The sequence below is a fragment of the Lutra lutra genome, chromosome 1 (genome assembly GCF_902655055.1).
Source record: "Lutra lutra chromosome 1, mLutLut1.2, whole genome shotgun sequence".
NCBI classification, from domain to species: domain Eukaryota; kingdom Metazoa; phylum Chordata; class Mammalia; order Carnivora; family Mustelidae; genus Lutra; species Lutra lutra.
This window is the reverse complement of record NC_062278.1, coordinates 160,644,065-160,668,657: the sequence shown is the minus strand read 5'-3', so window position 1 is coordinate 160,668,657 and position 24,593 is coordinate 160,644,065. Positions and strand designations below refer to the sequence as shown.

Sequence of the window (24,593 nt, the reverse complement as noted above, 5' to 3'; positions counted from 1 at the left end):
GGGAAAAATTCAAGACTTTGTTACTGCAACAAAATCCTTAAAGTAGTAGCTATAATCTCAGCTGAACTCGCTTAAAAATATCACCCATTAAAATAAAGTGTATATATATATATATGTACATACACACACACACACATATATCACCCATAACGTCCATGAAATACTTGAGCTTCTAACAGTTCTTTTATTCCATTATATTTCTCACTATACATATTACAGAACTATAAAGTTCTTTAAATTCCAAATCATCAAGTTGACTTTTGGTTGCTGGTTTCCCATAATCACATAAACCAACAGGGGAGAGCGGTATATGGATAAAATTAAGGGACACATTATGTAAAACCTAAAACGGTGTATTGGTGGTCTATTTCAGGAAAAGAAATGCCCTAATTTTTCTCTGGAATTTAAAATAATTCTAGGTGGTCTTCTTTTTTTGCTTATGCAAAAACAGAAAGGTAGTTCCCATGGAACTATCTTCAAGTGAGTAACCACCAGTCCTGGAAGCTGAAGAGGCATGTAATGGGTTTCTTGAAAACAAGCATATTTAAGACATAGACTTACACATTTTGTACTCTAGTATTAAATTTCAAATCACATTCTGGGGTTAACGCCCCAAAATATACTTAACAAAAATAAAATATCAAGTTCAAAAATTAAAATGAACTCAGATGTTTATATTGAAGTCACTTCAATTTTTTTTGGACATGTTAATGGAATAAAACAAAACTTCTGAGGGTGCCTGGGTGGCTTAGTTGGTTAAGCATCCAACTCTTAATTTCAACTCAAGTCATGATCTCGGGGACATGAGATTGAGCCCGGAGTAGGACTCCTTACTCAGCACAGGGTCTGCTTGCAACTGATTCTCTATCTCTCTGTCTCTCCATCCCCACCCTATTCCCCACCCCTCCCCATGCTTGCACTCTACATACATACATACATACATTATAAAAAAAATAAATTAGACTTTTGGTTTTGAGATTCTTTTTCTACTTTTACTTACTCTTTACACTCTTTGGACACATGGGATGGTACTGTATATTTGCAATCCATGATCATTGTCAATGTTTCACTGTCATTGGCCTCTTGAAAAGGTGGTTGCCCACACACCAACATGAAAAGGATCACTCCCAGACTCCATATATCTACAAAGCAAAGACATACTGTTAAATATTGGATGAGTTAGAAAACCAAAAGCACTAAGAAGAGCAAAAGTAGACTAACAATATTATTTTATTTGAATAGTGAAAAGCATTTATATCTCAAAGGAAAACATCTAGGGAAGAAAACTTAAGTCCCAATAAGGCAGGGGAAGGTATCTGTCTTGTTCACTGTTTTTATATTCACCTCAGCCGCATAGTGAATAGTCAATAAATGTTCAACAAAGAGATAAATTAATTCATTAATGGCAAGAACATGGAGTAGAAAGTACCTATCAAGGTTCTCATGCCACTGAATAAGAGACTGCTGTCTTTCTCATGACGTTATTTACCAGAGAAAATCTAAACCTAGTATTTTAATACTCTGAAACATGAAAAGGATTTTGCCTAACGTCACAATTATCTCAGTTGTTCTTTACCTCAATCCTGGTGAGATAACCAGATGATGTAAATCACAGTCACTTTTTAGTTAAGAAAATTAAAATTCAGAGAGAGAAATATTTCTGTGCTGTCAATGAAGAAAAAGATAAGTTATACATTATTTCAGAGGACAAAATTAGGTCTGAAGGTGTAAGTAACCAGGAGGCACACTTTGGCTTAAAAACAAAAGAAGCTACTTAATAAAGCACTGGGAAAGACAGTAGGCTTCCCATAACTCTAAGTATTTCGGCAAAGTCTGGGCAACCACCTGTCTAATACTCTGCATAAGACATTCCTGTAGTGATTATAAGACTGGACTAGTTGACATCCGAGGACTCTACCAACTGTAGCATTAGCCTAACTCCTACAAGTGCCAATAGCCCCCTACTTCTTGCCATTAGATAAAATCTCACCAATCAGTTGGAAAAATGATGGCTTTTCAAGTGAAAAAAGGATGAATCCATCATTTAGGAAGGGTATCACAAATCATTTATTCATTCCAGAAACTTGAAGTACAGACATGATTACATAAACATTAATATAACAAGAGATGAATTCAAGAAGCTTTCTACCACAAAAGGCTTAGAAGAGAATGTAAGCCACATGGACTCTGTCACATCTGTTAATACTCAACTGCTGTTTTCATTTAGCTTACACTTCCAAGATAATGTAGGATCCATGTTATTTTCAGCAGAATTATAACTTGTTAATAAAATACCTTCTCCTTGGTCCAAACTAAATAAAGAGGGCAATAAAAGCAAAACCCCAAAAGTTAAACATACTGTGATTTTTTATACATACAACAAATTTTACTAAGGATGCTTTAATGAAAATTGGTTAAGCAGATAGAAAAATCTACTAAAATTAAAACATTACATATCTAAGAAGAAAAGGGACCTAAAGATCATTCAGTCCAAACCCGTGGCTCTTCAGTGTCCCTAAGAGGTGGTGTGCCTGGCATTGCTTGTTGGATGCATAAATTATGTGACCTACAGCCCCAGGACAGCAAGTTGGCTCAGGACTCCACTCAACTCACTAACCCACATTTCTTTATCTTGATCTTAGAATGCAGAGGGCCATCCCCATACAAAGTCAAACAACATGAGTAATGGTGGCTAGCTGCACCTGTTCTTTAAATATCCAGTGAGAATTTATAACCCCAATACTAGCTCTAACTTATTAAGAGTTTCAAGGGAAATCTACATAGTTGTAACTTAAACCCTCTCTGAACAACCTGAACCTATTTTTGGTTACCTGCCCCAACTCTCAAGCCACTACTGTGAACAAGTGGCAATTATAATTATTCTCCCTTTAATACATGTGTCCCTTATTTTACAAAGCAGTTATATTCCTGAAATTCACTATCAAGTAAACCCATCTTTTCACCAATGTTTATTAGATAAGAATGGAAACACATCATGGCTTTATTTTTGGTTGATTTACACTATTTTGTTTAGTTTTGTCTATCTCCTCCTCAAAGAAAAGAAGGGATTTTGTAAGTGGTTTGCAATAAAAACACATAAACATAAAAATCAGGGTAGTTAGAACAAAACACTCTCTTTTATTGTTCAAATACTGACTAATGTCTAAGGCTATCACTATAACCAAGCCCAAACATTAATACACATGTATTTGAGATATAATAAATTCTTATCTTTCTATATAAATCCTATAAAACAATTTTTATAAAATGAATTTGGTTACATTATTTCTTCTACCATCTCATACTTTTAACTGTGGATAAACCAGTTCAGTTATTTAGTTTTTTACTTTTTCTCCATGCTAAATTGGAGTTGATATCTGACAGTACAATTATACAAAGCTGAGGTTTTAAAAGGTTAGCAAATAGTATAAACATCCAACTAATAATTACCCACAAATTCTTATTTGGCTAAAGGAAACTTTCTTTTCCTGTTAAATATCAACCTCAACAGCAATAAGGAAGTCCAATTATCTGGAAATGTTCTCTTCAGGATCATCTGGCCAAGCAGACTCACACACCACTTGCTAGGAAATGGTGCGTGATTCAAAGGGAGAAAAAAACAACTAAATATATATACTGTTTCTACTGTTTCCAGTCAGGGATCAAATAATTTCTGAATGAAGAAGTGCTTAAAATGTGTGAAATTTAGAAACACAATTCTGTGCCTGGTAGTTTACGAAGCGAAGTGACATGACATGAAGCATGTAAAAGAGCAGCACTGTGACCAAGGGAGCCAAGTTTCAGAAAGAGCAAATGACCCTCTCACAGAGACAACGTGATTATTCAAGGGGTTACTTATTCCATTTACTTCCATTTAGATTTTATTTCTCTTCTTGTTCTTGTCTTTGAATGATTTCACTTTTCCATCCTAAGGACCAAAGGAAAGAGAGAAAAACAATCACGAAACAAACACAGAGTGGTAGGACTTTAACCAAGTATTTAAATGTGTTCTCCATCGTTAAATGGGAATAGAGCAGTAATGCAATTCCTCTTAATGCTGTGGTGGGCATGAAAGAGATGAAAATCAAATCCATGTTGAGTATTCGGGACAGAGCCCAGAATACAGAAAGCATTCTGAGGAGGCAGCACTGTCCTGCCCTCGTTCATCTGTGCCGAGCGGGCATTGTTCCTGAGCACAGAGGACACAGAGATGAATGGGGGACACCCTTGCCCTTACAGGGCTCTCAATTCACTGTGAGAGACCGCCAGCAGATAAGCTCAAGAAGGCACAAAGCCAACACAGACAAGAAAAACTAGTGCAGATGGGGGGAGAGAACAAGAATGGCCTCTTAGTAATGCAGCTACAAAAGGGGACAATTTAAGATCTTGGGTCCCCAGGACAAGACATCTGGTATTACAGGACTAACAACAGCATCAAGAAGGATTATCTATTACATTCCCCTCAAGTGGGGGAGGGAGCTGCTACTTGTCTTAAAAAATCATGTTTGTGAATATTTTAAAATATCTTTTTCCATTTTTTTTTTAAACTTGCTTACAAAACTATGTATTCCCAAGGTATAGATCATAGGATCAGCTTGGGATCCACCAAGTCCATAACTGGGGACAGTGGATGGACAGGGAGAAGGTGAGAGAAAGATAATGGAATAGGGACTTCACATTATATTTATTTCAAAAAGATGTTAATGGAATTGTCTATTCATATTCAAGGTACACAGGTTAAGAAACATCAACCATCTGAAAAATCAAATTTAATGTTGGTACCATCTGAAGCATATGTTTTTATTTCAGACCCAGCTATAGAGTCTCCATTAATAAAAAGGGAAAAAGAAAGTATCACTTCATAAATACAGTTCCTTTGGTTAAAAAACCACTTCCAACTCATGGAACTGTAGGAAGGGGTGGAAAGATAATGAGGTCTTTGTTAGTACAAAGAATGGGAGTTACTGGTCCCCCTTACTGGCAGCTCTCAAGCTAGCTGGAGAGAAGAGCACCAAACTGAGCACTGACGTCTCTTTCACCTGCTAACAACACTCAGCGGGTCAACTTGTCATAATACAATATATGCCATTTCTAGGGTTGGAAGTGGAGTTTCTACTACAAAGGTCATGTTAGGCAGGCTAACAAAAGATCAAAATGAAAACAAAGCAGAATAAAAGAACATGCTAGTGATTAATCTGAGGAAAAGCTACTGCCAGATGGTGGGGTGGGGGGTGTGTGTGGTAGAGGATGTCATGACTGCTGAAAAGTTTTCTAAAAAAATCATTTCTGAAATGAATTATCTAGAGAGCAAAAGAGCGAGCATTGATTAGAAAGTAATAAAAATGGGAAGACCAGAAGAAAAGTTTCAGATGGAAACTTCTATTTTTTTTCTTCTGGCTTTCTTTTCTCAGTGTAACTATCATTTCTCATTTTCTCATTATAACTATCAATCTAACAGAAGCAACAGAATGTTTTAAAATCACTACAGATGAAGCAGGGACCTTTTATGACACCACTTAAAACCAGCAGGATTTATGCAATCACTTTTCAGTTCCAACTGTGGTTACCAGTAACTGACAGATGACCCAAAACTAATGCAAAAGGCAATGCTTTCTTAGAATAGCAAGTACTGTTACACAAGCATGTAGGTCTCAGGACCTTTGTTCCTTGTACGGATATTCAGAAACCCTAAGATCAACTGATGTGAATTGCTCCCTACACACCAAGAACTACTCGTGTGCATTCAACATCACGTAGAGCTCTGGTTATAAAAGATTCTTACTCGCAACAAGATCAATGGTTGGTTCTGAGGGACCAGACTAGAGACCATTCTACAAGTGGTCTTCTGAACTAACAGGGGAAGGGCGGGGCAGAGGAGGAATGAAGCATTTGGACAAGTTCCTGTTTTATGGTATCTATATTATCCCTAGTTTTACTAACACTTTAGTTAGAAGCAAAGTTTTACTATTTAACAAGTAATCATTTCTTAAGTAGAAAGTCAGAATGAATGCCATCACTCATACCTACTTCAAAAAACTTTCCCACACCTGAATCCATCTAAATGCCCCCTGAGGACTTAAAAAAATCAATGCTGTCCAAACAAAGCTTATCACCTTTTAAAAAAAACCTAGTTCTCTCACCTGGGTTCTAGTGTGGTCTGCAGTACCTCCACCTCTCCAATCAAAATTCAGAAGGCACCCCAGACTGCACCTCTCATTCAGGTCAGGAAGATCCTGCCAATTCCAGTACATGCCCAGAATCCCCCAATGCTCCTAACCGGTGACCCTCAGCTCCCCGTGAAAGCTCCCCAAACTGCCCTCCCAACCTGGTGACCAGGGCATCACCACAGTGAGCTGTCATTAGAGATGTTTTCCTCTATTACTCAGAGTTCCCTGAGAGCAGAATACATCCCCTGTACCCTCAGAAGTTTGCTGGATGTCAGAATGAACCTACAGCTAAAGAGAACGCAGTACTTTTGTTAACACTGTTGGGTTAGGGCCCCCAAAAAGGCAGCTGCAGCAGGGGGCAGTCCTTAATTATTAATGACCTTCAAATAAAAACTAAGAGAAAAAGAAGACTAAGTACCTGCAATGGGGGAAGGGGGCACCAGTGAAGACAAGCTACCGTTTGTTTTAGTTAGGGGTTTAATGCCTTGTGCAAACTTGTTTTTTCAAATCAAAAGAAAACAGGGAAAAGTTCTAGAAGTCCAAAGATTATCAATCACACACTGTGGGACTGTACACGTTCATAAATCCAAACCAGACAAGCAGAAGACACCCTTTCAACTCAGCATTCTTCCATAAATCACTTTACAAGTCTGATTTTAATGAACTTTAGAGAAGAAGAGCAAAAAAAGACAGGCCAGGCTAAAATCATGTGATTTCCCTCAGTATGGCCTGATGAAAAGAACATGCCTGGGCTAATGCATAAGAAGGCCCTGGGCTCAAATCCTACCTCAGCCATTTAATTAGTTACGTATTCTTGGCCAAGTTCTACCTGTCTTCTGTGCCTGAGTCTTCTCTTTCACAAAAGGTGGACACCACCACTCATCTGGCAATTTCTGAGAGGGTGTCTGGGGCAAAGAGCTACATGTATCAGTACAGAGACTACAAGAATTTAGAAAATCCTTACCTCTAAGTACAGGAGGGAGACGGGCAGGGAAAAGCAAAAGGAATTTAATACTTCTTATTCAATCTACTTCTGTACTATCTGAATTACCTTACAGGAACTTCATTTATTGCTTGTAAAAAAAGTAATTAAAAATTAGCTGTGCTTAACAAAACATTATGAAGTATATGCACTTCAGTGGGACAAGCAGAAACGTCTTTAGAGGAATGTAAAGGAAATAAAAACAAAAAGCCTACTCTCACTGAGACAGTGATTCTCAACCTGTGGCCTGGGGACACTTGGTTCTCTGCGAAGTTCCCTTAATGAATTCACAGACCAATCTCTCTACAACATAAACACTTACAGTAGGAATAATTTTAGTTTGAATTTTTAGCACAACTAATTTCCTTCAAGGACTTAAAAAACAAAACCCCTCAAATATCAAAATGCGAGGTCTTGTCAAGCCAAGGAAGGGGCCAGGTCCGTGCTGCTGGCCATTTCACCCTCTAGTTCCATTTCTGTGCTTCAGGACTCACCTGAGGTTTTACCAGGGGAAGGGGACACCAAAGCCAGAGCCCCCAGAGTGCAACCCACCTCAGGGACATTCCCAAAGTCTGTCTCCAAATCTCCACCTAACCAAAATAGTACCTCTCAAGGCATTTCTAAACACCTAGGTGAGGCAAGAACCCATTACAAATTCAGTTTTACAAAATTACATCTTTTAAATTACATCCAAATTTACATCTAATACCTTGTGAAAACCAAATACTTCCTTTTACACCAAGCTTACAGGGGGAAAATCTCTGGCTTTTGTCCAGTTTTATAACACTAGCCAAAAAGTCTAAAATATTCATATTTTAGAAATACTTTTAAAATGTGGAGACAGGGCCATCAGCCTGGCAACATGTACAGGAGCACCTGCTATACATTTCCACATGAATGCTCTTCAAGGAAGGGAGCTGCTGCTGTGGATACACAGCGACTATAGATGGGGTTTTCAGAAGTGATTTCACATGTCAACTTCCCACAAGATTATGACAAATGCAAATTTCACAAGTCTAACTTTGATCTAGAAAGTAGGAATGTTCAGATTTATTATCAAATCTAAAAATGTCCAGTTCTATTTGTCTAGTCAAACAATATAAACCATGCAGACTAAAGGACTGTATGATTAGCATTTTATAAATGTGAAGTCTGCTTGATGCTTTAGTTTAATAGGTAATATTTTAATGTTCTCTTAAATGTATTCTAAAAACGTTGAGCTTTTTGCAGAAGGTTGAGGTATGCTAATGTAAGACAAATATACAAGCCATTAAAATATCAGTTAATAAAAATCACCTGCATATGCCCACTCCCATGCGTTCTCTTTCAAAAGGCACACATTATTCAATGAATGTGGGGGATACAAAGTCAAATGAAATTTGTCCTTTAACAGAACACATTATCCTAGATTGCCCAAAATGTTTAAGCTTGTCAAAAAGACTTTAACTTTCTTGAGGATAAAGAAAAAAAAAAAACTTTAAAATAGTGTATTTGCCGTAACAAGATTCAAGATTCAAAATGTTGATTCTTGAAATGTCTGATTCTGGTTTGTTCTCCATGCATAACACCTGACAGGCACGTGGTTGAAAAGTGTACACAACTTATTTTCCTACATTGAAAAAAGTTAGTAAGACATGTTACATCTTCTTAGAATTATAATAAACATACAGCCTGGTTGGTTCTACATAGGATTAGGACTATTCCTTCATATAAAACGTTAGCTAGAAAGTTCTCTCAAATATAACCACACATTTCCCAGTTTTTAAGTTAACATTTACTCCTTCAGATTATCAAAGTAACACATGTTCAGTGACAGTAAAATTCTATTAGCAAACCCTCCCACTCCTCAACACTACAGACATTCTTTAATATTAATTAGCCTATCAGACAGGTAAAGATATGATTGGTTTGCTCTTATTTGTACTTCCTGATTATTATTCCCTCATTTCTTCAAGGTTTAATTTACATGCACTGGAAGTCACCATCTGGGAGTTCTAACAAACGCAGTTACGCAACCACCACCACAATCAAGATAGAGAGCAGCTCTATCACCCCAACAGTTCCCTGTACTTCGTATTCCACGGTTCCTCCTGGCCAGCTCCGGGCAACCACAAGTCTATCTCTGTCCCTCTAGGTCTTGCCTGTAAATGGAATCATACAGTACGTAGTCTGGCTTTTTTAACTAATGCATTTCAGATTCATCCACGTTGCTGTACGTATCAATAGGTCATCACTTTTTTATTGTTTGAGTGGTATTCCACTGCACAGATGTTCCAAAGATTATTTCTGTTTGGGGCAATTATGAATAAAATCACTAAAACCATCTGTGTACTGACGCTTGTGCAAGCTTAAATGTTCATTTCTCTTGGGTAAATACCTAGGAACAGGCTTGCTGAGCTATATATTAAGTCTTTATAAGTAACTGCCTAATGACTTTCCAAAGGTGGCTCTAGGATTTTATAGTCTCATCAGCAAAGTATGAGGATTCCAGTTGCTCCATTTACATTCCTGGCAACTCTTGGTACTGGCTGTTAAAAATTTTTAACCATTCCAACAGATGTAGCTTTAATTTGCATTTTCCCTAATGACTAATGATGTAGAGCATCTACATGTGCTTATTTGCCACATTATGTCTTCCTTGGTGAGGTATTTGTTCACATCTTTTGCTCATTTTAACATCAGGTTGCCTTTTAATTTATTGAATTTTGACAGTTCTTTTTTATGTACAATCTCTCGCAATACAGAAAAAGGCTTTATTTTAAAACAGTAATATTGGGCCCCTCGGTGGCTTAGTCGTTAAGCATCTGCCTTTGGCTCGGGTCATGGTCCCAGGGTCCTGGAACTGAGCCCTGCATTGGGCTCTCTGCTCAGTGAGAAGCCTGCTTCTCCCTCTCCCACTCCCCCTGCTTATGTTCCCTCTCTATCTCTGTCAAATAAATCTTTAAAAAAATAAAATTAAAAAATAAAAGTCATATTGACTGTACTTACATTATTTCCTGAAAATAGCTAAGTAAGCTTTTAAAAAGAATTACTGAAGTATAGTTGACATACAATGTTGTATTAGTTTCAAGTGTACAACATAGAGATTTGACAACTCTACACATTACTCAGTGCTCAACCATGGTAAGTGTAGTGACCATACAACGTTATTATAATATTACTTGTACTTTCCATTTCCATGACTTACTTAAATTTCTACCTCTCAATCCCCTTTATCTATTTCACCCCTCCCCCTTCCCACCACCCCTCTGGCAACCACCCATTTGTTCTCTGTACTTAAGAGTCTGATTTCTTTTGTACCTTTTGTTTTTTAGATTCCACATGTAAGTGAAACCACATGGCATTTGACTTTCTGACTTATTTCTCTAAGCATAATGTCCTCTTGGTCCATCCATGTTGTTGCCAATGGCAGATTTCATCCTTTTTATGGCTGAGTAATACTCCTGTGTGTGTGTATGTGTGTGTGTGTGTGTGTGTGTGCACACATGCACACGCATTACATTTCCTTTACCCACTCATCCATCAATGGACACTTATGTTGCTTCCATATCTTGCTACTGTAAATAATGCTGCAATAAACATAAAGGTGCATAAATCTTTTCAAATTATTTTTGTTTTCTTTGTGTAAATATCCAGTAGTGGAATTAATGGTATTTCTGTTTTTAACTTTTTGAGGAACCACCATACTGTTTTCCACAGTTGTTGCACCAAATTATTTTCCCATCAACAGTGCATAGGAGTTCCCTTTTCTCTGCATCCTTGCCAACACTTGTTACTTCTTGTCTTTTCTGACTGGTATGAGGCGATTTGCTACTGTGGTTTTGATGTGCATTTCCCTGATGATTAGCATGCTGAATATCTTTCATGTGTCTACTGGCATCTGTATGTATCCTTGGGAAAAATTCGGCCCCATTTTTTAATTGGACTATTTGTGTTTTTGCTATTGAGTTGTATATGTTAATATATTTTAGATTTTAACCTGTTGTGGATTTATCATTTGCAAATATCTTCTAAGCTTTCAGAATCTTTATATATTCTCCATCAGATGTGTGATTTCCAAGTATTTTCTCCCTATTGGTGGTAGCTTAACAATATCTTTCAGAAGCAGAAGTTGATTTTTATAAAATCCAATTTATCAAATTTTTCTTTTCTAGATCATGCTTTTGATGTTTTATCTAAAATAGTTTTGCCTAAGTCAAAGATGCAAAGATCTTCTATGTTTTCTTCTAGTTTACAATTTATGATTCACATTAAAGTCTCTGATGCACATTGAGTTTTTTTAAGTGGCATAAGGAATGGATCAAGGTTCACTTTTTTGCATATAGATATCTAATTGCTCCAGCAACATTTTGGAAAAACTACTTTCTCTATTGAACTGCTTCAGCATTTCTGCTGAAAATCAATTGACCATGTATGTGTGGATTTATTTATGGACTCTATTCCACTGATCTATATGTATGCCTTTTTGTTAATATCATACAGTCTTCATTACTGTAGTTTTATACTAAGTCTTGAATACTCCAATTACTTAAAAATTAAACTTTTCCATCTTTATTGGTTATTTATATAAAATTTCTAATGAATTCTTTCCATTTGTCTTCAGAAGAGTTCCTCATTAATTTTAAGAGCTCTTTCTACAGTAAGAATAGTAATCATCTATAATACAAATCATTGCCTTGGTTTCCATAATGATTCCTAAAAAAAACAGATGTGTGCCATACCCAAAAGCTATAATCAAATCTATTACTCTTCCTTATGATACCTATTTGGAAAGGCCAAGATCATATGAACATTACTTTTGGGGCAGGTGGCTTAATTCTTTATATACAAATCCTTAACTTACCTAGAATTTATTTTGACACAGAATACAGATAGGGATCTACATTCCTTCTTCCTTATTTCCACTATAATTTATTAAATAATTTCTCCTCTGATGCCTTCTGATAATTGAGGAAGTTAGAACTATTTAGAGCCGGTTTTTCTACATCACTTAAAATTACCAGCTAAAGAACCTGCTAAGCTACAGTGGTGTCCTTGGGGACATTGGTTCTTATACTAAATGGCTACAAAGCAGACAGTGACATGAATATTCAAAAAAATGTGTGGTACCATTTGCCAGGCACTGTGCTAGGCACTGTGCTATGATCATAATGAGACCTTAGAGGTTGGCAATGAAGGGAGAATGTCCAGGAGAGATGACACTACTGCCCTTTATGTCCTTGGCACATAATTTTTCTCTGTTCCTTCATTGGCAGATGTCTGGCTTATAAAAGATGGCTCCATCTTCTCTTTCATTTAGGATACCCCTGTTAGTGCTGCTTCACTAACAAGTATATACCTCGCCCTATATCCAAGAACCCATAAGCAATGCTAAAGGCCTGACTCCATGTAGCGAACAAAGGGGTCTATCATGTTTGGTTTTTTTCTCCTCCCAGTTTCATTGAGCACTGACATACGTATGTTTTAACTTTAAGGTACACAGAATGATGGTTTGGTTTATGTGTGTTGTGAAATGATTACAACAGATTTAGTTAACAGCCACTATCTCACAGATACAATAAAAAGAAAAATTAGTAACTCCTTGTGATAAGAATTCTTAGGACCTATTCTCTTAAGTCTCCTATATATCATACAACAATGTTAACTATTGTCATCATGCTGTTCATTACATCCCCAGTACTTATTTATCTTGTAATTGGGATTTTGTACTTTCTGGTACTTTGCCTTTCCCTTGCCTCTTTCCCTTGCCTCTGGTAACCACAAATCTGATCTCTTTTTCTAAGTATGGTGTTTGTTTTGGTTTGGTTTTAGATTCTACATATGAGTGAGATCATACAGTATCTGTGTCTTATTTCACTTAGCATATCTTCATGGTTCATTATTGTCACAAATGGTAGGATTTCCTAATTTTTATGGCTGAATAATATCTACTGCCTGTGTGTATGTACGTATGTATATATATATATGTATATACATATATATATATACACACACACACATACGTATCTATCTATCTATCTCACAACTTCTTCATCCATTTATCCACTGAGGGACCCTAACAGTTGTTTCAATGTCTCGGCTATTGTAAATAATTCTGTTCTGAACATGGGAGTGTAGCTATCTTTTTAAGTTAATATTTTCGTCTCCTTTGGATATATTTCTTCTAGAGGTGGAACTGTTGAATCATACAGTAGTTCTGCTTTAGTTTTCTGAGGAATATCCATATTGTTTTCCATACTAGTTATACCAATTTACATTCCATCCAACAGTGCACAAGTGTTCCACTTTTCTCAGCATCCACACCAGCATTTGTGATAACAAATGTCTTTTTGATGATGGCCTTTCTAACAGACATTAAGGGAATGTATCATTGTGATGTTAATTTGCATTTCTCAAAAGACTAGTGACACCGAGCATCATTGCTGAGTATCTTTTCATGTACATTTTCTTTGGAAAAATGTCTATTTAGGTTCTTTACCTATTTTTAACTAGATTATTTGATTTTGCCACTGTTGAGTTGTAGGAATTCTTTATATGTTTTGCATACTGATCGCTTACCAGATACACGATTTGCAAATATTTCTTCCCATTCCACAGGTTGTCTTTTCACTTTTTTAGTGATTTCTTTTCCTGTGCGGAAGCTTTTTTGTCTGATGTAATCCGACTTGTTTTTTATTTTATTGCTTATACTTTAGGTGTCATATTCAAAGAAATCATTACCAAGACCCATGTTAAGGAGTTTTTCTGTTTTCTTCCAGGAGTTTCATGGCTTCAAGTCTTATACTTAAGTCTTTCATTCATTTCAAGTTAATTTCTGTGAGTGATGTAAGACGGGTAAAGTTCTATTCTTCTACATGTGAATATCCAATATTTTTCAATTTATTTAAAAGAGTTTATTGAATGAGTATTCCAGGTTCCCTTGTCAAATATTAGTTGGCTATATATACTTGAGTTTATTTCTGGGCTCTTGATTCTGTTCCACTAGTCCATTCGTCTGTTTTTATGCCCATACCATACTGTCTTCATGACTACAGCTTAACAGCATAGTCTGAAATCAGGAAGTATGCCTCCTGCTTTGTTCTTCTTTCCTGGGATGTCTTTGGCTACATCTTGGGTCTACTATGATTCCATATAAATTTTAGGAATGTTTTTTTCTATTTCTGTAAAAAAAAAAAAAAAAAATGCCACCAGAATCTTAATAGGAGTGGCATTAAATCTATAGATGGCTTTTGGTAATACTGACATTTTAACAATATTAATTCTTCCAATCCAACACAAGCTACTTTCCATTTATTTGTATCTTTTATTTCTTTCATCAATGTCTTATAGTTTTCAAAGTAGAGATCTTTCACCTCCTCATTTAAATTTATTCCTAAGTATTTTATTATTTTTGATGCTATTATAAATGGGATCAATTTATTTGCTTTCAGAAAATCGGTTAATGTATAGAAATGCCACTGATCGGTTAATTTTGTATCCTGCAATTTTACTGAATTTGATTAGTCCTGACAGTAACTAGAGACAATTCTACTTCTTCCTTCTCAATTTTGATGTCTTTAATTTCTTTTCATTTGTCTTGAGAAACTTTGACTTCCTTTTTTCTTCTTTGATCCATTGGTTGTTTAGGAGTATCATGTTTTTAAGTTCCCGATTATGATTTCATGATTCTTCCTCATCTTTGCTCTCAGTGTGCCAGCCTCTAAAAAGTCCCTAATGTTACCACCTATGGCCCGAAGGTTGAAAATACAAATCGACTGAAACTGCTAGAATTTTATATGTAAAATTAACTAAGTAAGGATCCGAGTAAGGCCCTGAATGAAAACTATGAACAAAATACATGAACTTTTACATGGGCTTATTCAGACAGTCCATTTCAGCATCCCAGGAGGTTTTCTTTGCTTGCTTTCATGGTGCTCTGCTATAGGACAACTCAAGAACTCATCTAAAGAGAAGTGACCAATAAATAGTTCTCTAACTGGTAAGGGGATTCTGAAGTTCATTTCTTACATGAAGTAACACAAGAATGAAGCCTTAGAAAGCAACCTTACACATGAAAAGCAATCTCCTTTTCATGGCAGCAGCTAGAAGAGTCAGAAGTCAGAAAGAGAACACAGCTACTCTAACTATTCTTGTCTCTGCTGACTAAGGAATTCATTTTGATACTGAAGCTGGAGAGTAAATCCAAAAAATTTTTATCAAGCTTTTTACTGATAACTTGACAATAATGGCTGTCCTTGTTTGGGACAGACAGGAACATATCGTGCTCACAAACTGATGACTGAGAACAAAATTAGAATTAAACTAAAACCACTGGGAATTCTCTGCTTCTAGGTAGAATATAATGTGGTAAGCAAAGTGAAGATCCTGCTACCACAACTAGAAACACAACAGTAACTTGCAGAAACCATGTTTTCAAGGCCTTGGAAGGAAAAGAAATAAATGAACTGAAATTCCAGAATTGGGAAGGGCCCCTTCTAAGATCTGAGGCAGAAATCCAAACAAGAATCATGTGACCTCAGGAATATCAATGGATCACAAATGTTCCTCAGAATGGTTTAATCTAATCAATTTATACTATCCCTAAAAGAAAATCTTATGTATGCCAACGTTTTAGAACCTGAAAAAAATAGGTAAATTTAGGAAAAATCACTAATCTGAATCAAGAATATAAGCTTGCAGTGGACTGACATTTAAAGTCTCCTATGTCAATTAATTGGTATTTGTATATATTAGTCTCCTAAGAATTTGTTAAGCCAGTTTCAGTCTTCTAGGAACTAATTACCACTGAGCACAAAACTGAAAATCACACCTTGGAACATGGAGATCACACCATCTGAGGGGCTTCCCTGCCATCTACTGGAGCCCCTAATCTATGTTAAGCCTCTTTAAACTGTAACAAGGACCTTCTAATATCAGTGAACAGTTGATACATATAGTTAACAACATAAAATGGGTTTACAACCCCCCCCCGCAAAAAACCGGATATCAAACACACTAAACACCTACAAACTGACTCTTTGATTTTAAAAAACAAAAAAGCACACCATATCCCCCACAACTTGATCTTCCTTTTGGAAGAAGCCATGTCTATAAGCTTACCTCCAATTTTCCAATACAATCTTCCCAACTCATAACTAGGGAATTTAAAACACGGTAAGGAAAATGAGAGATCTAAATGTATAAAACAACAAGTCAGAGTCAAGTAGACAAAACACAAAAATAAGGACACTATTCCTTACCTATAATTTATGCTCCAAAGCTTATTTCAAAACTGCCTATGCTCATCCTTCCTGTCAAAGTTGTGAGCCCTCTTTTTTTTTTTTTTTACTCAGCCCAATAAGCCTGCAAGATCGGATCCAAAAAAGGCTTCATAGTGATCCATAACATGCCTGAAACTGCAACTCTGCCTCTCCATGAAGAGAGAAACCATGGTTTCCATCAGACTCATTAATATATATACATTAATAAATGTACATATATATGTATAATGCATGTACATGCATTAATATATGTACAGAAAGCAGGGAAAAAGTTCCAACCTGAGCAAGGACATCAGGAAGGACCATGGGAAGTGGCCACAATTATACTTTGTAAACAAGTTTAAAGGAATGTAAATTTTCATTTCTTTAGTTTGTCTCTGTAATGTTTACTCATTTAAACAAACATTAAGAACTTGTGGTATTTACCAGGTGATAGGGATGGGACACAGATAAGATATAAACACACAGCTCTCTCTCTCAGAGACCTTACTATTGAGCAAGGGGGACAAGAGAGCCATCTGAACTGAGCAAGGTCTGGCCGTCACCCCATCCAATTCCAAAGGCAAAAGGCCGTCAGGGCATGTGTCCCCTGCACCTCATCATCCTGTTTTTAAATGCCATCCACAACCCCTCTGTTACCTTTATCTAGTACACCTACTCTGTGCCTGGCTGCATTCTAGGCAGAATTTAAGATGTATCTACAAAGAGGATCTCATTTCACAAAGTCATGTTCTCCTACTCACCAGACAATGCTTCAAACACTGAGGTCTTATGATATTTGCCTTAGGTTCCAAGGTTTAAAATAAGTGAATTATAATATTAAATTAGGCACTGTTCTATACTATACTGGATACAATTTTAAAGATATCACCATAACGCTAGGTCAGTAAAAACCAGGTAAGATAAAACAATGTTTTCCAAAGACAAAGTGGGTTAGGTAGCAAATGGTAGCAAATTATGGAGAATGGGTTATGGAAGAAGACATTTAAAAACAGCAAAGACATGTATTTGGAATCACAGTTGTAAGGAAGTTCTGGTTCTACAGTATATCTCTGCTAATTAGCTTGGCTTAGCTCTGTGATGCCCTGTTCTACGTCTGCTCTCCATCTTTCTCCACCAAAGGCTGTGTCAATATGTGAGGATCCAACTGAGAGAAGCCACAGCCCTTGAAAGAAGAAAACCACACTACTATGTATGTTAATGTGACTGTGAAAGCATTTCCCAAGCAGCTGCTCTGGGAGTCATGACAACTCCAGGACCACACAGGCAATTTCCTGATGTGGAGGGACAGTTTCCCCAGAAACGGAGATGTGTCACTAACAAGTCCCACCAGGCCGTCTCAGAGCAAGCACAAGAGCACAACTAAGCACAGCACCTACATGTCAATAGTTTTCACCAGTTCTTAAAAACACTACAGTGACTTTATGCAACATTTGTGTTCGGAGTCTGTCCATCAATGTATATTGTGACTAACAAGTTTCCAAGTTTACTGTGTTAAAAGTTTGTGCTAACTACTTATTTTTTGTTTTGCAAACTAGTCTTTCTTCAACAGAAAACAAACAAAAAAAAATCAGAAACAAAAAACAGAAAACAAAGAAACAAAAAAACCTCAAGCAGATTTGATGTTTTCAACTCCCTAAAGGTTTCCTAGGCTATAACCTGAAGTAAATAGAAGTATATTTAATTCTGTATTTCTGTATTAAGATAGTTAGCTATTTTAAGTGGTTTAAAAAAAGCTCTTCTAAAGTTCCAAGAAACTAACCAGTTATCAAATAAATACTTCCCTTTGCTTTTATCTAACACAAAACACATACACACACACACAAAGAAAAATCCCTACTTTAGAAGTTAACCTATTTCCTACATTCTGAAAGTTAAATACAACTAAAAACATGTGTGAGAAAAGCTCAAGAGCAAAGGTCCTGGGCCTGCCTCTTCCTCCCAGTTTTCCCACGGCAGCCAACATTTCAGAAATTCCCCTGAGGACAAATTTCCAAAGGAGAAGAAAACACCTCGAAAGAAAAGATCTTTAAACACCCTTTGGCACCACAGTCCTAGTACCACAGAAACAAGGCATTCTGTGATCCCTCCAAAAGGCTTACTGAGACAGTTACATCTGACTTGAAGACTGATTTTGTGTCTGGCATTACGCTAAGTACAAATATGTTTTTCATTCATCTAACTCCTTCAACAATCCTAAAGCTGAGAACTAGTACATTTCACAAATGGAAGTAACAGAGACCACAGAAACAAGTCAAGTGGGGAGGGAGAATAGGCAGTGCTGGGGCCCTCCACCTTTGGAGTAGAGGGTGGGGCCGGGCTAAGAGGGCAGCAGTAGGCAAGAACCAAAGTAGAGGAAAGGGAGACAGAAGGGCCCCAAGGCAGGACTGGATGTGGAATGTGACTAAGAGCAAGAAGGCAGCATCGTTGGAGCTGAGCAAGCAACTGAAAAAAGAGTGGGAGGAAAAAGTGAGGGAGAAAATGAGGAAGCCAATCTTGAGGCCATGCTGGCCGCTGTTGAGGACTCCGGTTTTGACTGTGAAGGAAATGTTGTCTTTAAAGTGTTCTGAGCAGAGGAGAAAGACGCATGTAAATTTTAAAAGGAACTGATAAGAATTTTTTTCCCTTATGAGTGGTAACTACCTAAAACTGCCACCTCCATAGGAATTCCCCTCTCTTACAGCTGTTCCACACAACAATTCATGGCTTACTGTTGACCAGAGCCCCAGAGCCTCCTCTCACCTGCAACTGTCAATGTCCGAAAACAAGCAGCACATACAAATGACAGGAAACTTGTCTTTAAACTCCCTTCCTTCTCTTGTCTTCTTTCAAAGATGCGCACAGTCATGTTAGCCCAATTCCCACTTCCTCACGTGAAGTACCAAAAGACTCCGAGCTTGGGCACTAGTCTGCAAAGTAAATAAATAGTAACTTCCAGTTTTTATTCTAGTGAGACCTATGATTATCACTCCTGCACACCTTCATCTCTCCACACAGGCTGTGAGAGGAAAGGATTAAGAGGAGCACCAAGGCCCATGTAAAACCAAACCCAAGTCTAGTTAGTAGCAGCAAGAGTCTTAGAAAAGTGCGAAGGTGCTATAAATCTTCTGAAGAAAATGGTTTTATATAAGGCAGTGAGGCAACCTTCTGACCTGCACAATGCCAAGGAACACCCTGACAAGCAGCTCCAGGCATAGCAGTGGAAAGCAAACAAGGAGGACAGTCTCCGGGCTCCTAACAGGAAAGGTAAGGGGTGTCTAGCCTGAAGTTCCTGGCACTGGAACAACATTGGAAAAAATTTCCAAAGGACCTGAAATTTGGTTTTGACTTACTTATCCCTAAATAAGCAAAGGGTGTGATTAAAATGGGGGAGGGGGAACAGAGAGAAATTTAAGCTCAATTATCAACATCGAAAAAGAATATATGTTCTTGTTCAGTTTTTGAAACTAAAGAGGTTTAAACATTTTTTTCTGAACACTTATTCTTTAAAGACTATTAGAATTAAAATGTTAGGAATCTATTTTTCCACTAATAACCAAAAACATTTGACTCTAGGATTTCACCTCATAGGTAGGCAAGGCTAGAAGCCCATCAGAATCTCACAAAAGCTTCTGGATGAGGGCCTCACCTAAAACTAGGTGAGGGGCCTAGGGTGGGGCCCTCACAAGGTTTGCTTGGTTTTAAATCTACTCTAGGTGAAACTTAAAGATGGGAAGGAGAGAACCACCAATTTAGACCTTACCATATCACCAGTAGAATAAATTATACTTTTCAAAGTAGTGTCAACATATATTTCACTTGATCTGAATCTTAAAACACAGTGAGAACAATAAGCACCAGAGGTAAAAATGCAGTAGGGAAAACATGAAAAGCATGTAAGTCATTTTTACCTCATTTCCTCTCACTAAAAAAATCAATGGTTGAGTTAGCCTAAAAAACCCATTTGTATGGTACCTATAGATTACACTACCCATAACATTTCATGCTCAAGAATCTTCATGACAAATATTAAATCCAATAATGGCTTATTTATAAAACTGAAAAGATTTTACTCAGCACAGAACTTTTGTTGTTTCCTAAATACATAATTAAACAAATTCACACTATAAAGCCAGTATATCGTGGATACAGAGCTAATACCATAAAATGCTTTTATTTACACAGGGTTCAGGTCAGATCAACTTTTAATTGTGATGTCTGAAGTAACTGTCACTTCTCATAGGCATGTGAAACTTCAGAAAGTTTAGCATTTTTTTCTTTTGGTTTTATATGACAAGGATGATGTCACACTCTGTAAAGGTATCTTACAGAGTCTGTGACCATGCACTTGGCAGCTAGATTGTGAGGTGTGGGCCACATTTCTATGGATACGGTTTTCAGTTCTGTACAACTGAACACCACAGACATTTGCCTGGGCCCAGGCTGCAGGTCGTCTCAGACACATACCATGCAGGCAGGTTTTATGTAGATCTTTTTAAATAAAAGAAACAAGATACTACTTCCCTATGCACAAGAAAAAGCACAAATCATCCCTTAAAAAGTGTATAATCCCAAACTCCACACTTGGGCCTAAAACTCTGTGACACAAGCCAACATCTTCTAATCTGGAATCCATCAGGGCCCACAGTCCGAATGGGCTGTGTAAGAGTAATACAAACTGTGTAAGAGTAATACAAAATTTAACCAGAATCTGACTTGGAAAAGAGAAGGTTCAAGTCGGAAAACATGGTAACGTTGCTAAGACATCTATCTCTAATAAATGGGAGGGAAATGAAACTGTACACACTCAGATTTGGGGGGGGGGGGGGGGACTATAAAAGCAGGCACATTAACAGGTTTTCTGGAAGAAATCAGAAATAAAAGCAAGGACTTTTCTATTAATAACAAACTATAATAGCAGATTTAGATAAACCAAAGAGAAAACGACTGATTTATGTCCTTTTGGACTATTCAAAGTTCTATCACAAAGGTATTACAGCTTGGGCTGTACAATCTGTATAGAAAGGAGTAATCCTTTTAAAAGTTTTCAAAGAGAAAATAATTAAACATATTATAACACATAGTAATACAATCACAGTTCTGGTGGCTGCCCATTTCCTAAATTCTCTAAGAGACTCTTTTGTAGGAAGGAGCATTCTGAGATATTTCTGCTGAGATATTTCTTCACAGCGCTAAAGCAGAGCAAGGAACAGACTGCCTTAATTACATTCAATGTGGTTTCTAGTTAAACCACAATTCTTGGCTTGAATATGCCAAGATTTCCAAAACCTGGCATATTATATAAACTATAAGTCACACATAAATTAATAGTCAAGAATGTCTCAATTTATGTTTTAGTAATCTTTAATTTTTCACAAGATGATGCTTTTCAGGTAGACCAGCTAGTCACTTCCCCCCACCCCCGCCCCCAGCTAGTCACTTTTAAATTCACGGTGGAGGGTTCCCGGGTAGCTCAGTGGGTTAGGCCTCTGCCTTCAACAGGTCATGATCTCAGGGTCCTGGGATCAAGTCCCACATTGGGTTCTCTGCTCAGCAGGGAGCCTGCTTCCCCTCTCTCTCTGCCGGCCTCTCTGCCTACTTGTGATCTCTCTCTGTGTGTCAAATAAATAAATAAAATCTTTAAAAAAAAAAAAAAAGAAAAAAAATAAATTCACAATGGATTTTGAGATGTTCTTCACATGCAGGAAGTTAGGTCAAAGAAAGGAATAATTAAAGATGCTTAAGAACAAAATTTTAAGATTTATCTATATTCTTCATCAGATCTTAAAGCATTACTGAACCAGAAAAAAAGTATTAAGAAATAAAAGCAAATTACAAATCTATAACTAAAAGGGAAGTAAAAGCAAACTACATATAGTTCTTGTTTGTAGGGCAAAGGGAATGATATGGATATCAATTAGCACTGAATATTAAAGTAAGACACTAATACATCCTAAAACAAAACAACAAAATAGAATCCATGGCAACAAAGCACAGTTTCATATTGAAAAAACGTAGACTCCATTATGTAAAATAAATCACAAAACTAACTTTATATACCTCACACGGCTTGAAAATAACATATATAAAGTAAAAATTGATTGAAATACAAAATCCAGATTAGAGTAGGAAACTAGCATAATTCTCTCAGAAAATAAAATCAGAATAAAAACATGACACAAAGGAACAAAATACATAATTAACAACCTTAATTATGCATAAAAACTTTGTATATGCTAAAAATATGAATATTTTAATCATACAGGGAATAATCACCAAAAATCACTGTATAATAAGCCACACAGAAAATCTAAAAATACTTCCCAAAGCAAAAACCAATCAGGTTGCAGTGTACATTACTAAATGCAACGTACTAAAATTACAAGTAAAAAACCAAATACGTAAAGGAAAAATAAATCTCTCCAATTTGAATTAAAAAAAAAGAATTTTGGGTTAAACAAACAAAACAGTAAAGATAAACTTGAGCAATAACGGCAGAGTGAAATCCCCAGGATGTGACCAGAGATTGCAGGAGAGAACCACACACAGCCTTAAATGTGAAAAATTAAGACAATAAAGAAAAAAAGCTTTCAATTCAAGAAAAAAGAAAGAAAAAAAGGAAAGAAAAGGGAACCTGAAAGATCCTGGAAAAATTTAGTAACAGTGAAAAAAAAGGTAATGCCAAAGAAAACAGAAGTGCAGCTGATACATAAAATCAAAATCTGACTCTGAAAATAACAGATGATTCCTAAACCAAGTGTCATGACATGTTAAGGACCAGTACACTCTAAAACACTTATAAAACTGAACCAAAGTTGTTTAATTCAGCAACATCTGGTAATTTAATAAAAGGACAGATTTTAATCTCTGTACTAATTCTACTACATATTTGTGAAAAATCAATGACTGACTCTGGCACAATAAACTAGCACTACATTAGCAGAAAGGTAACTGTCCATTTGTTTTTGAAAGCAATTCTATATTTATCTCAATCACACAATTACACAAAATTAAAGTAATCAAATAAGAAATAAGAAATCAAATAATCAAATAAGAAAAATTACTCATGAACTCCACCCAATACATACTTCACCAACCATTTATCAGACTGGTAAGCATCTTCCCAGACACTTTTCTTTTCCTTTTTAAAAACTTTAAAGTTTTATTAGGTAATACTTAAGGGAAAAAAACAGAGAGAGAGAGAACATTACAGTGAGTACCTAGGTACTCACCACTCAAGTCAGGAAGTACACACCACCAACACAGCTGAAACACTCTAGGTACGCCTGCCCTTTAGAAGTAACTATCTTAACCTCATGCATTCATCAGTACCTTACTACATGTGCAAGTAACCCCCTAACAATATACCACTGCTTTGTCTGTTTAAAATTTTATATAAATGTTATAATACTGCAAGTACTATACCACCGATTTGATCTTCTTAAATAGTGCGTTTGTGAACACTAGCCATGACATACATAGTTCATTTATTTTTACCAATCCCATCATATGAATATGAAATGATGTGTTCCCCTACTGATGAATACACAATAATGCTGTCAAACAAACATTCTTTGAAAATCTGTATACACAAGTGAAAGCAAGTCTAGGGTGTGTATACAGGAAGAGTACTGCTGGGTTTCAGGATTACATACATCTTTAACTTTAGTAGACACTGACAAATTGTCTTCTACATACTAGAAGAGTTCCCAATGACCTATAGTCTTACCTATGCTTAAGATTTGTCTGACTTTAGTTTTTCCTAATGGAAAAAGTATGAAAAAGTATCTGATCATGATTTTATCTTCCCTGATGATTAGTGAGGTTAAGCATCATTTTCATGTTCGGACATTTATGTTTCCTCTTCTGTTAATTCTTGGCTTCATTTTCTGATTAGCCTGCTCCACTCATCAAAAATCTCTGACTCAAATATTCTAATGAAAAGTTTTGGTGAAACCTTGTTATCTGTAGTGGACAGGAACCATTCGATAACCCTTTCTTTTCCAGAACAGAGTCTAACATGAAACGCAGTGTCTTGGTGTACAGAATATTCAGTATAAAAATCAGCACTCTTCAATGTGTTCTTCAATGTGTGTCTTTCATATTCTGTAACATGCATTTCAAACGACTCCTATCTATGAAGTATGATATCATATACATGTAGTATTAGGGCATACTGTTTCAACCTTAAACTAAAAACTGTAA

At 36.5% G+C, this 24,593-nt stretch overlaps 1 protein-coding gene across 16 annotated transcripts in view; it reads right to left on the bottom strand.

The window, feature by feature from the left end:
• SNRK (SNF related kinase) overlaps positions 1-24,593 on the bottom strand; it is a 57,803-nt gene that overhangs the window by 14,758 nt on the left and 18,452 nt on the right. For all 16 annotated transcript variants that reach the window (XM_047742095.1, XM_047742135.1, XM_047742036.1 and 13 more), the window contains one exon: positions 1,001-1,142. In XM_047742095.1, the coding sequence (XP_047598051.1) occupies positions 1,001-1,142 (142 nt within the window). The remainder of the gene's footprint in view (positions 1-1,000; positions 1,143-24,593) is intronic.